Below are 13651 nucleotides of genomic sequence, written 5' to 3'. Positions count from 1 at the left end.
CTTTATTAAAAGTGCGGGGGACACGCCGAACCACTTCCACCCCACTGAATTAACATTAGTCTTTCTTCTCTTATTAACTATTTCTTTCTCCTTACTTGTGGAAGTTCGTTCACATTCGTGTTGCGGTCAGGGAAACTCTTTTTGTAGCTAAAACTTCCCAATGCCGCGTTGGATCTATCAGCCTACTACTGCTGAGCACTGACTGTGTTTCTGTGGTGTACATCATTGCGCAAGTAGCCAATCATGTTCTGCTCTTTTTGACGGCTGGGCCCTGAACGTCAGTCAGTGAGGAATGCTGTAATGTATTTATCGAAATATCGGAAATGTGTTTAAAAATCATATCACCGTTATTGAAAAAAATTATATCGCGATATATATTGATATTGAATTATTGTGCAGCCCTAATTCCACCCCAAAAATTATAACATAATCATTGAAATATTTATGTTGGTCTCTAAACCTGTATGATTTTCTGTCTTGCGTGAAACAAAAACTTTTGATATTATGCATGTTTCAACTGTTTCTCAAAATAATAGAAGTCAGTGGACTACATTGACTTTTATTGCATGGATGAATTTTTTTGATTCATATTATCTTCTTTTGTGTGACAAAAAAAAAGTCTTAGGCCGTGTGTCCACCAAAGCATTTTAGCCAGCTGAAAACGTCTGTGAGCACTTGAGAGCGTTTTGGCAGGCAGTGTTTTTTTTTTCTTCAGTTGAGACTCTTTGTTTGTTATGATATGGAAAATCATTGGAAGTGTTACTAATTTCACAGGTAGTTTCTTTCTGTATTGCTTCTGTATAAAATTGCAAATACAATGTATTTGCTCTGGCTCTTTTTTGTTCCATTATTATTGGGTTGTATTATTGGCTTGTTGTCATCTGTTGACGTTTTACACACAGAATGTGGCGGTTGTTCTGGTTTGTATTTGTCCTGCCCCTTCTCCACTGTGATTGGACGGCTTGTGAAAAGTGACAGTGATGAGCGCTGCGTTTTACCCGGTTGAACATTCTTTAACTCTCGGCGACCAGTAAAAAACGCAGCGTGCTCGGCGCTTGAGTGTGAAATACTCGCTCAGCGCCTCGTTGCGCTCCAGGCGTTCTAAAAACCTAGCGCTCCCATTGAAAACAATTGAAAATGCCAGCCAGCTGCGTGAAAAAAACGCTTTGGTGGACAAACGTCCTTACAGGTTTGGAAAGACATGAGGGTGAATAAAAGGTAACAGGGTTTTCATTTTTGAGTTAACTGTGAATTTAAAGGGATCGTTCACCCAAAAATGAAAATTCTGACATTAATTATTCACCCTTAAGTTGGTCTAAATGTTCCAAACAAAATGTCTTTTGTTCTTCTTCGGAACACCAATAAATCTCAGAGATTTCTGTCCCCCCATTGACAGCTATGCAACTACAATTGTGATGCTTTCAAAAGTTTATAAAGAGATCATAAAACTAGTACATATGAATTGAGCGGGTTAGTCCAAATTTTCTGAAGAGGCTTGATCACTTTATATGATGAACAGATTGAATTGGGGCTTTTATTCACATAAACATTCATCAACTAACACATCAGCTGTGGTAAACGGAAGATCAAGCATGTTCGCTTGACGTGCAAGAAACAATGAGGTTCTCGTGTTACGCATCACGTTTCAGCTTCAGCAAGAACTGCAAGAAGTTTGTTCCCGTGCATCAAGCAGGTTCCGTTGAGTGCCTGTTTTGATCACTGTTTATGTGAATAAACTAAATAAAATTTGTTCATCATATAAAGCGATAGTCTCTTTAGAAAATTTGGACTAAACTTCTCAATTCATATGGATTAGTTTTACAATCTCCGTGGTAGTTTTGTAGCTGTCAATGGAGGGACAGAAAGCTCTCAGATTTCATCACAAAGATCTTCATTTGTATTCTTAAGATGAACAAAAGTCTTAGGGGTTTGGAATGACATGAGTGAGTAATGACAATTTTTGGGTGAACTAACTCTTTAACATTAAAATGCTGCAGCTGTTGTTTGTTCAGTAAGGTAGCCAAGCCCTTTGTGTTTGTTTTGTCTGTTGCACTCCTGCCGTCAGCATGTTAAGAGAGAGTCCGGTGCTGCCCACAATTTTCTTTGTCTTGTTCCATCACACTACCTCTCTCTCTCTCTCTCTCTCTCTCTCTCTCTCTCTCTCTCTCTCTCTCTCTCTCTCTCTCTCTCTCTCTCTCTCTCTCTCTCTCTCTCTCTCTCTCTCTCTGTGTATCGCTCTCTCTCTGTGTATCGCTCTCTCTCTGTGTATCGCTCAGCCACTCAGTACATCACTAGGGAAGCCGTGTGTGTGCAGTGATTGGCTGCTCACCCTGTATTTAGAAGCTGGGTCTGTTTACATAATCTAGTCCCACCTATTTTGGCACTGACAGCCAATTGCAATTCTGAGTTCCGGTGATGTGTGCAGCAGCCTTGACTGCTGATAGGTTGATGCTCCCCTCAGAGCTCAGGCAAGCTGTGTGTTTGTGCAACGTGAGTGTATTAGACGGACATAGGAAGAAGAGTGGTGAAGACGGGAGGGGAGGGGGACATCCTGCACGTGCTAAAGAGCATTGCAAAACGCTTCATGCAAGGATTCTCTCAATCATCTAATCCAACCAGACATGTCAAAATCTTCACTGTCTCTCTTTGGTTTTTTTTTTTTTTTTAGCACAAGGGCTTACCTCTAGGCACTGAAACATGACTGTTACGTAAAAATGTGATGCATCACTGTATAAGTGGCGTAAACAAAAATACATTTAATGTACTCTCGTCCATTTTATTACCTTGTGTTTTCCTGTAGCTGAGCTGTCGTTCTCAGTGCATCTTTGGTTTCTAGATCATTCGGTTCTCGTTCCCTCATGCATTCTGATCAGTCCCAGATCACTTTTTTTTTCAGCCTGTTTCCCTGTGAGAGCTTGTGACAGAAATGTTAAAGCAGGGCTAATTCATGGCCCGACTGGCTGAGAAGAAGAAAATGAGCTGTGTATTTCTGCAAATAAAACTTGCTTAATATATCACAGACATCTGTAAATGTATTGTGTTGTCTGCAGCTAATATATTTTACATGAAATTTACATGCTTCCAATGTTTTAAACCCTCGTAACACTGATTGTGAAGGTGACATGCTAATGTAAGTTTCAAAAAGTAATCATTAAACCGCATTACACTTTTACACTTACACTTTTGTAATGTGTCATATTTCCAAATGGATTTGGAAATGTATTGAGGTTTTTCCAGAAAAATCGTTTTATTTATTTTTTTATTCATCGGGAAGTTATTGGATGGTGTATGAGGGGTTGCACATCTGAGTGCAAGTTTGCAGTGGATTGTGGAGAACTGCTCATCTCTTCTGCCAGTATCCTTTTTTTGTGGAGGAATGGGATATGGAAGTAAAACATCAAGTTTTTTGCTGGTCACCCCAATTTTAATTAAATATAAGCACTGTGTTCATGAGCAGCTTATGATAGGGTGGTGTTTTCTTTTATTATTATTATTATTTATTATTATTATTTATTATTATTATTATTATATAGATAGCATTGATATATAATGACACAATTTTGACCAAATATTGTATCCCTACAATCAAGCACAGCAAACCTGGATTTTTTTAAAATGGCATTTTGTAAGGAAAATATCAGGGTTATGTTTAGTTTCTTGTGTTTTGTTGTTATTCTCCCTATTCCAGTTTGCCTGTGTTTTTTTCCTATTGGTTTCCTTGGTTGCTTATTAGTTTCACGTTTCTTTTCAGCTGATTACCTCTCCCTAAGCCCGGAGTTCCTTCTGTTCAGTGTTCGGTCTTGTTTGAATTTATGTGTTATGGTGCAAGTTATTTCCTAGTTATTCTCCTGCATGTTTCTCTTGGATTTTGTTTAATAAAAACAACTATTGTGAACTTTCCATCATTGTGCACTTTGTTAAAGCCACACACTGTATGACAGAAGACCGAACCAAGAACAGATAGTTTTTTTCAGGCCATTCACCTGCCCTGTTTAGAGCAAAATAAATAATAATCTCAAGGACCACACCAGTGACTTTCTAGATCTGGCGTACCAATTTTCCCAACCGTTCCCTGTGTGTTATTTTTGATCAAGCCTAAACGAGTGGTGCAAGGCACGTCTACCTGGTGTTGGTCTTCAAGCGGATTTCGCTGCATTTGTGGTGTGGGTGCTGGTGAACAATGGATCTGCTTGTGCCATCTGCCCCGAGGAGGACGTCACCAGCCTCACTCCAGGCCAGCCAGCCATCTCCCTCGCTCTGCACGAAGTGAACCCCTGAGCTCGCCACAGACTGAGAGCCTGAGCTTGCCATGATAAACATGCCAGATGGAAAGACTGAGCCAACCATCGCCCCGAAGCCTGAACACCACAGTGACTTCATCCGGGCCCCTAGGGCTGCTCGTAGTGTACGAGGGAACAGAGGAAAGCCCGGACACCTACCGCCACTGAGCGTAAGCTGCAGCTGGTCTCTGCAGAAGTTTATGAACAGCTCCAAGTCTCCTGCATCTCCAGAGATTCCTGTGTGATTCCTCGTGAATGTCTATGCCGAAATGAACCATCATCTCAGCGTGTATATCTACGCAGTGTGATTCCGCATGTATGTCTACGGCAAAAAAAATTATTGCGTGTGTGTCCACAATGTAAATGGATTTACAAACATACTAAATTGTTTTTTTTTTTGAAAATGTAAAAATGATGAATGTTTCTTGAGATGGGTAGGTTTAGGGGCTGTGTGTGTGTGTTTGTGTGTAGGTTTAGGGGTAGGGGCGGTGTAGGAGGATAGAATGAAATGGCGTCTTGAAAGCACGCCAAAATGGCATACACATTGGTGTGTCATACATACGCTATTTCATGAGATCAGCCTGGCCTTTCCCACCTCTTCTTCCAAATCCAGACTGTCCATCAGCTCTTCCTCTGCTAGTTCCCTTCAGTTCCTCAGCTCCTCCTTTGTCTACTCCACTATGCTGCATGGATGCATCTCAGATCTTACGGTCACCAGCTCCGCCTATTCAAAAGGATCCCCTGGCTGCGCCTCCAGCCACCGTGCCCGTCGCTCTACGTCGGTTCAGTCCTTTTGCACCCTGGCTCCACCTCGGATGCTCGTTGTTGGGTCTTCGCCTTGGTATCCGAAGCCATCAATGGTCTCATCGGCTCGTCATCTACACCAGTCTCCATGGTCCCGCCAAAGTCCCGCGTGGCAGAAGAACACTTACAACTTACAACACTTCACAATTACAACTGTGACAATAAGCACTTACCAGGGTCAGGGCTGGATTTTCAAAAGTATGAGAAGTCCGAAGATCTATTGTTGCAGTAAACCTGCGCAACGTTCTTAAATTAATAATTTATAGATGCATTTCAGTCTATTATTGCAGGGACATCGACTTTACTATTGCACGCCCCTAAACATGATGAACTGTGATTGGTTGCGTTACATCCTCTTGGGCAGTCCTTAGCCAATGAAAGCTGCAAAAAAGTCCAGACCTTCTGCTGTCAGTCTGAAGGTCTGGCTACGCGAGCCTAGGGTCTCCATTTCCTGCGGCTCAGTCTCCGTCCATCTTCACCATAGTTTAGTCAGTCAATGTTTTTTCTCGTATGCACTTTTATGTTGAGTTTGTAAGTTATTTCCTCGTTATTCTCCTTTATTCTCCGTTATTCTAAAAAGGACTATTGTGAACTTTTCATCGTCTTGTGCTTTGTTAAAGAAATCCATCTGTGACAGGAAAATCGCAAATAGATATCCCCCCTCCCCCAAATCGAGCGGCCTGCTCAAAAGCATTTATTTATAGGAAAATTTTGTTTTCCTTTAATTGGGCCTCCTTTGATTCACTGTGGTAAGAGATTTTCAAAAACTTTGCTTGTGCATTTTAATAAGTATATCTTTAAATGTTAGTTTCAAGTCTGTAAATGTGTTTTAGTTGGTTATATTTATTCCAAAAACTCGATCCCGGTCATTGACAGAATTTTACGTCATTTATGACAAATGTTTCAAATTTTCCCGCAAATCTTAAATCTACATAACATCACTATGTATAGTAAATTTCTATATTCTTTCTCAAGTGAGATTCTTGTAGATTAGTAGCTGACTTTATTTGGCCTTGGGCATAGTTTGTTTGATGATATGATGATATCACTTGCAGTGTTTGAAGATTCCCACTCTGTGAGGCTTTAAAGTACACGCTGTTCCCTTTAGAGGGCTAATCCGGCTGGCTTTTTCTGCCTCCCTGGGTTTTATAAGATTTTAGCGTCTGCCTTTGCTTACACACACATATGAACAGAAACACACTCTGACTGCTCTGAACACTTAGCCTAGATGTCAGCAGAATACGCCACAGTGCTCGTCACCAAGGGCAACGGCCCGTATAATAGGCTGTTGTCTCAGCTGGCTGTGGACAGAACAAACTTTATTGTTGTCTGGCCTGTAATAAAATATGTTTTATTAGAGTGGTCATTGGCACATGTCACAGTGTGTATCTGCACGTGGGGTCAAGTACTTTTGATTAAGGCAAGACTCTGCCAGCAAAACCAATGTTTGTTTTTTGTTTGTTTTTTGCACAGACCAATTTTGATATTTTGGCTTCCATAACGAATTTCAGACAAGTGGAAAGAAAACATCCAAAGTACACATTTAAGTGTTTGTATTATTACACTTTATCTATTTGCATCTGTAGATTCAGTTTGCCTTTTTTTTAATTGCCTGATTTACTAAAAATATGGTTCAAATTTAATGTGTCTGGCTTTTGACAGTACTTTTTGATTTATGTAATTAAATACATTTTCAAAAACCTCTTCTGGAATAATATTTAACTCTTAATATGTCAACAAAATGAAACTAATTAATGCATATCTTATTAGATAATGCCTCATTTCAACATTTAAAGACACATTTAAATCAAAATGGACAATTCTTGTTTTTTGTGGAATATTTTTTTTTTATTGGAATAACTTCCCCTCCCTCTTGCAGCAATATCTCTCTTCTCTTCACTCACATTAGATCGAACAATAATAAACCACAACCATCCAATCTATTCTCCATGGACAAAATCAAGTCCTGCCCCACATTTGTTTGGTTCAAGAAGCCGTTTCACTTGGCTATACATCACACTAGGAAAGAAAAGACTATTGCAACTTATGTTTTTAACAACTTTAAAGGGTCAGGAAACCCCAAAACATATTTTTTGAGATGTGAACAGATATGTACTGACTGCACATCGCTGAAAGCACTAAAAGCACCCATAAATGTGACCAATAAGTGGAAAATGGTTATTTATTCATTTTTCTGAGCAATTTCGTTCTTCTGGGTTGAGGCAACGTCACCTAATGTGAGGTAGAAGCGTGCCTTTGGAGTGTGAGCTGGATTTCAAATTAAATCTATGTGCTAATAAGGACAATTATACAGCCGTTTGTCAAATATTATTTGATCTTTTAAATGTTCTACTGCGTTTCTCCATCACTTTGGCAGTTTGTTCTCATATAGGGTTATATTTTAAAAATGCATAAGGTGCCCTCAACTTTTTTTTTCTCTCCGTGGTCATATTTTAATATTCATGTGTCTGTATAATGAGTGTGTTGCAGGTCTGTGTTTTATTGGTTGTTGTCTCCCCTCTTCCCCCGTCTACACTCCCACTTTGCCACAGCTTTACATGCCCATTGCAACTCTGAGTTGTGAACGCGAGTTGTGATCTGAGTTGTGATTCACTTTAAACATAACATTTCACAACTTATCATACAAAACAGTTGTGTAAATGTACTGATTTAATCAGCTGGGCAAAGTATGGTGGCATCTTTTAGTTACATTTTCTACTGTATTCACCTGTAGTGTCATGCCTTAAACATAGTTTTGTAAACGATTTTGCAGTGACTGGTTAAGCCAAGACACATGTGCGTAACTTACAATTATGGTCTTCATCAGCTGCCTGTGTTAATGCCACGTGCAGCACGAGACTGGAGATTCCTTCCCATACTGTTGTGTGTTTTACCCTAGGAATTATTGGACATTATGAGTTGCATGGTTTCAGGAGTCTGACTGGTTTCCTTCCTCTGTTTTTTTTTTTTTCCGCTGATTTGTTCTTGCCCAGTACTTGCTGACAAACATGTCTTCTTTCATTTCCTGTCAACTGTTTTTTTTTTTGCATTGTCACATCTTTCCAGTGAAAAGTGCTGAAATGCAATTAATGCATAAAAACAAACAAAAAAAACTGGCAGCTAAACACCTGATCTGCTGATGTTTCTCCCAGGATGCTTTTGAAACGGCAGCGAGAGCTGAGGGTGGCCTCTCATTGGACGGCGGCAATGCCTCTGACGCAAAAGAGGAGGACGAAGTCGGGAGAAGCAAATACCACCACAGTGTCGGTGTGCTCAAGCCCATCCGCTCCACAAGCAAGTACGTACTAAAGTTACAGATCATTGTGCCTTTCATTTCACTAAGCAAATCATTAAGGGCAACAGTGTGTCCATTTCCAGATGCCTAAATGCTTTTGAAGGTCAGTCTCTCAAATGTCAAAGGCTCAGTAGTCCTGAGAAAGGGGATGCCATTTTAAATCATTTTTTTTAAACGCATGGTATCCTTGCACCACACCTTATTAATCACGGTCAAAAAAAATTTTATGTTCCAAGAAAACACATGATTAAAACTGATCTTATTTCTAAAATATTGAGTTTAGATAAGGCCAGTATGAGGGCATAAGCAACTGAACTGAACAACTGTAAAATAAAATCACTTTAGTTTGAACCATGTTCTCAGTCTTTCCCAAATATTGATTATTTTTAAAGGAGAGAACTATCACAGTATGACGGGATTAAGCAAAAGCTTTTTAGAAACTACTACATAAGCCTCAATAGTGATTTGCCCTGTTAGAATCAAGAATAGAAAATTAACTTTTTAATTCTTGAGTGCAAATCACCTTTGAGGTTTGATGCAAGTTACATGAATTCACACTCCAAAATAAGACAACACATCACATGAGAGTGCACAGGACAGACTTTAGTGAGTTTCAACAATAGCCACAATTTAGGTAATAACCACATTAAAATGTCACGGTGCAGGGATAAAGTTCAAATACAGTTTATCTAGAATAGCTTGTGTCCCTGAGAAAGACACTTCGGACTCGCACTGGGTGGCCCGAATAATATCGGTTATAAAAAAGTGTAGATTAGGGACTAATATATGTCTCTTGTCTGTTTCTTGTTGCCATCACAGGTATCAACATCCAGTGGACAATGCTGGCCTCTTCTCTTTTATGACATTTAATTGGTTGACCTCATTGGCTATACTGGCCCATAAGAAAGGTCAGCTGTTTCTAGAGGATATATGGGCTGTGTCACAGTTCGAGAGTTGTGAGACCAATCGCCGCAGGTCAGTACTGATATATCCTATCAAAGCACTCATCCAACTCAAATATATAACTTCCTCATATAGTACTACCATGGTACCAAAGTGGTAGTACCATAATACCAATACCAAAGGCTGGGTATTGACACAGATTTCAAAATCCCGTACAGTATGTCAACTTGTTAAAGTCCCCCTGTAGTCAAAGTATCCCTTAAAATTCATCTTTGATCACCAAAATTACATATTTAAACGTTTTTTAATGTGAAAAAGAGCCTAAAATAGCTTGAATATAACTCTATACACTTGCTTCATTTAGTATACGCAGATTCATAAATATGCAAAGTAGCCCTATCCCCACTCAGTCACACAAGCTCAGAAATACAGTTGGCCAACTTACTGAGGTAAACGTTACTGGTTACTGGAAGGTTGTGACGTCAGAAACACCAGTGATTTCAAACTGCCTTTGGTTCACTGCAGTTTTAAAGAGTAAGTACTCAACAATGGTATTGACTTATGAATTTGCACTTGGTTTGTCATATTAAAAACACCACATAGACATGTAAAACAACATTAAAAGTCACTACTCGGGGGACTTTAAGAAAAATAACTCTTTCTCTACTAAAGCTGTAAACTATACAGGGGAGCCTGCCAGTTGATGCACATCTATATTATTTAAAGGTGTCATGAACTGGCTTTTAAAAAAATGTTTACTGTTGTCTGAGGTCAACGAATGATGTTCGTGCGGTTTTTACATTCAAAAACATAATAACTAATAAGTAATAGGCTATTTTCTACACTGGTTTTGAGGCTCTCTCCAAAACGCTGGGTTTTGATGGGCGTGCCGCACTGGAGACTTGGAAGAAAACGCCAACGGGCTAGGATTGGATAAGATTTGCATATTTAATGAACTTCAGCTCCCCTGTTCAGTTCACATGAGGGAGAGTTTGTCTTGAAAGTGGCAACCAGAATGAATCTCTCGCGGGCTCGTAAACATCTTTATTAAACAAACACAATGATTTATTTCTCATCCACCCAGCACTTGAGGCTTGTTTACAAACGATTCCACAGTGAAATGAAGCGAACCCACAAATGTTCTTCCCCACGTGAGCTGGACCTTCATAAAAAATAAATTAAGTATCACATTCCTAATATTAGGATCCAAAGGAAGCTTATGCAGCGACCGTGTTCTTCCACAATAACTTGCTACCTTCTTTGATGTATTTATTGCTGCTTGCTAACGTGAGCCGATGAGTCTGTGGACGGGGCTATTGGATTACACGTGCTTATTATTCTGTACAGGCGGTGTTTCGCCACTAGATGATGTCAGGATGAAGCACATGACCGTTTTCTGAGCCTGGTGTCTATAAAAGCTTTTCTTTGACTAACAAGGACGTTTTCAGCTCTGAAACTTACAGGATATTCTTATATTACCATGAGCTTACATATATCAAAAGCTCAAGGGAAAGTTCATTCCTCAATTCGTCACCCATTTAAGAATTCAATTAAGAATAGAGGATGTATGCCTACATGCAAACATGTAAGCCTAACATGCCTATAGCAAACACTGAACCAGACTATTTTATGTTGAGCAAACAATCTCATTAACTGCAGAATCAGCGAAGGCTAATCAGCTTGTGGTGTGTGATGGTGTGCAGATTGCAAGTAAAGGATGTATCAGCCTGCGTCATCTAAAGTCATCTAAACTAGATATCTAAATTGTGGCTGTCATAGAAACTTGTTTTCATAACAGATATATTCAGATATACATTAAATAATCAAGATGTCACTAACAGGTTAAGTAAACATATAATGAAAATGTAATATAGGGAATATATTAGAGTTATGTTAGAGTAGAGTTGTTGTTTTTTTAGTTGACTAATGAGCTTTTCCTGAAGTAAATATTACATTATGTCACATGTTTATAAGCTTTTTTTATTGATTCTGTTTTGACGGCTGAAACTCTCAAATCAAATGGTATTACAGTGGTTCTTCTTGCCACCTTTGTTAGTGCTAAATGAACCTGGAGCCAGGCCTGATTTTATTGGCATTACATGATATTAACAAAACTTCATTTCCACAGGCTGGCCGGGTTGTGGGATGAAGAAATCAGGACACGAGGGGACGGTGCGTCTCTTCGTCGTGTGGTCTGGCATTTTTGCCGCACACGTCTGCTGCTGTCCATCCTCTGCCTTATGGTTACTCAACTCGCAGGCTTCAGTGGCCCAGTAAGTAACACCATCTCAGCTCTGTTGTGTCTTTCTGGTGTCTTCTTCTCCCTCTATCTAGATCTCCCGCTCTTGCTCTATCTTTCTCTATCTGTCTCTGTGTATTATTAGCTTTGTAGACCCACCTATCAAATACCTGCCCCCCTCAAATGCTCAGGTGAGTGTTCAGATGGGGAATTGAAGGTGTTACTGTGTTACATTGTCACTGGGCATCAGAACTGATCTGCTTTGCATCTGTGATGTTTCCAGTGTGGCTCCCAAAACCCTTTTATCAGTTCATTAAACCATTAGTGCTATCTATAAAGTGCCTTAATGATGACATGTGCCAACACCAAAAGAGTATTACAACTTGTCCGCTGCTTTTTGCCAAATAGTTTTACTTTTTCGTCATACAAATTGGGGGAATTTTAATAATTTAGATGTTTTGGTGTAATGTTATTCAAGTATGTCATTTCTACACCACGAACGGCACCAAATGGAATTGCAATCTATTTGAACACCCCAGCCGGACTTAACGACATTAGCTTAACCAATAAAGTGCAAAAGTCGGGTTCTGGATGTAAAAACTCCATTTATTTTCTTCATAAGTAAATTAATTTTTAACAATAACTTTATACCTTTAAAGACATTTGTGAACTTCGATGGTATATGCTTTTGTTAAAGCCATCTATTTGCATTATTTTAACATATTTTTTTAACATTTGAATTTGTGGTGGAAAACTACATTACCCATGATGCTGTACAGAAAATTCCACCAATCAGAGTTGTGGCGAGCAAATTGCTCCAACACCTCTTGGGCACGCCCCCTCTCATGAGTCACATATATATATAGTACTATATATCTATATATAGTAATAAACTTTAAATATATAGTTTCTATGGATATAATCAACAACTTTAGACAAATTATTTTTATATTCCTCCACTTTTATTTCGATTGCTTTACGGGATTTTAGCCTTTAAGTTCAGTCTTGTACCGTTGTGATTAACCTCGTAGCTGGTTGGTTCGGTTCATAGCTAATAACTCTTTAGCGAAAATGCCTATGGAAAAAATGAATGGAAAAATACTTCCGGAACCAACAACACTGAAGATATGAGTGGAAATAAATAGTGTAAGTCAGGGGCGGGGCTAAAGTATTTTTCAGTTCTGTTTGGTGCTGCCAGTTGTGTAGAAGTGACACACTTCGCGTTTACTCAAGTCTAAATGTTATTAATCTTAAATGTCCTGTAACTTTAAGAAAGTTAAAGATAAATGACTCAAAGCTTTAGTCATCAATTACAGTTCCAAGAGTTTCAGCTCCAAAAACAACAACAGATTTATTACACCTGTTCAAAAAAAACTGCTGCTTTATGAATGTGAAAGTTTCTGTTTGTCTGTTGCCTTCCAGGTACCAGGTGTTTTATATATGTGGTGTTATTATCGGGTAGATAATAAGGAAAGTATCTGTTCTTACGGCCCGCCACAAAATAATAGATTTGGGGTAAAACTAAACTTAAGTTTAGGGGCATTGCATGTAGCTCAAGTATAGTCTAGAGAGAAATCTCCTTAGATCAGGAGGATAGGCTAACGTTTTCTTCAAGGAGAGCTTCTGTCACTGTCCCACCATGGGCGACACAGCAAGGCTCTGTCTCCTTCAACCCTTTGGAGAAAATCGGGCTTATCAAAACGCTTGGATTTTAATCTGTCTAATCATCAACTGACTTTTTCTCCCTGTTGTCTATATTTAGCAACTCCCGTAGAACATCTCCTTGAAGAGATACCTGTCCTTGCTCTGATGACTGAGGTCAGGGGTGGTTTGTAAAGGAAGGTGGGTGTCTATGGGGGTGGGTGGGCGGGTGGGGGTTCAGATCGGAGTTAGGGGTCAGAGGTCGCTGGGTCCCCATGTGTGTGACATGTGACAGAGGCTATTCTTTAGACTCCACAGGGTGTCCATTTAACCTGCGGGGAGAGCACACGGCAGGCAGAGCCGGTGAGGATTCCTGGGAGGTAAGGGCATGTTTCTTATGCAGGGCTGGATCAAGAGTTAATGCTGTTTGCTGCCCTTCTCTCTCTTTCTTTCTGTTTCCCCTCTCTTATTTGATCTCTGTAATTTTTC

General features: G+C 39.5%; 1 protein-coding gene across 1 annotated transcript in view; it reads left to right on the top strand.

The window, feature by feature from the left end:
• The window catches only part of abcc5 (ATP-binding cassette, sub-family C (CFTR/MRP), member 5), a 43722-nt gene that overhangs the window by 3870 nt on the left and 26201 nt on the right, over window positions 1–13651 (top strand). The window contains exons 3-5 of the mRNA XM_067420451.1: window positions 8237–8382; window positions 9199–9354; window positions 11411–11555. Of these exons, the coding sequence (XP_067276552.1) occupies window positions 8237–8382; window positions 9199–9354; window positions 11411–11555 (447 nt within the window). The remainder of the gene's footprint in view (window positions 1–8236; window positions 8383–9198; window positions 9355–11410; window positions 11556–13651) is intronic.

The sequence above is a fragment of the Pseudorasbora parva genome, chromosome 16, assembly GCF_024679245.1.
Source record: "Pseudorasbora parva isolate DD20220531a chromosome 16, ASM2467924v1, whole genome shotgun sequence".
NCBI classification, from domain to species: Eukaryota; Metazoa; Chordata; class Actinopteri; order Cypriniformes; family Gobionidae; genus Pseudorasbora; species Pseudorasbora parva.
Note: the sequence above shows the minus strand (reverse complement) of the source record. Positions and strands in the feature narration are given on the sequence as shown.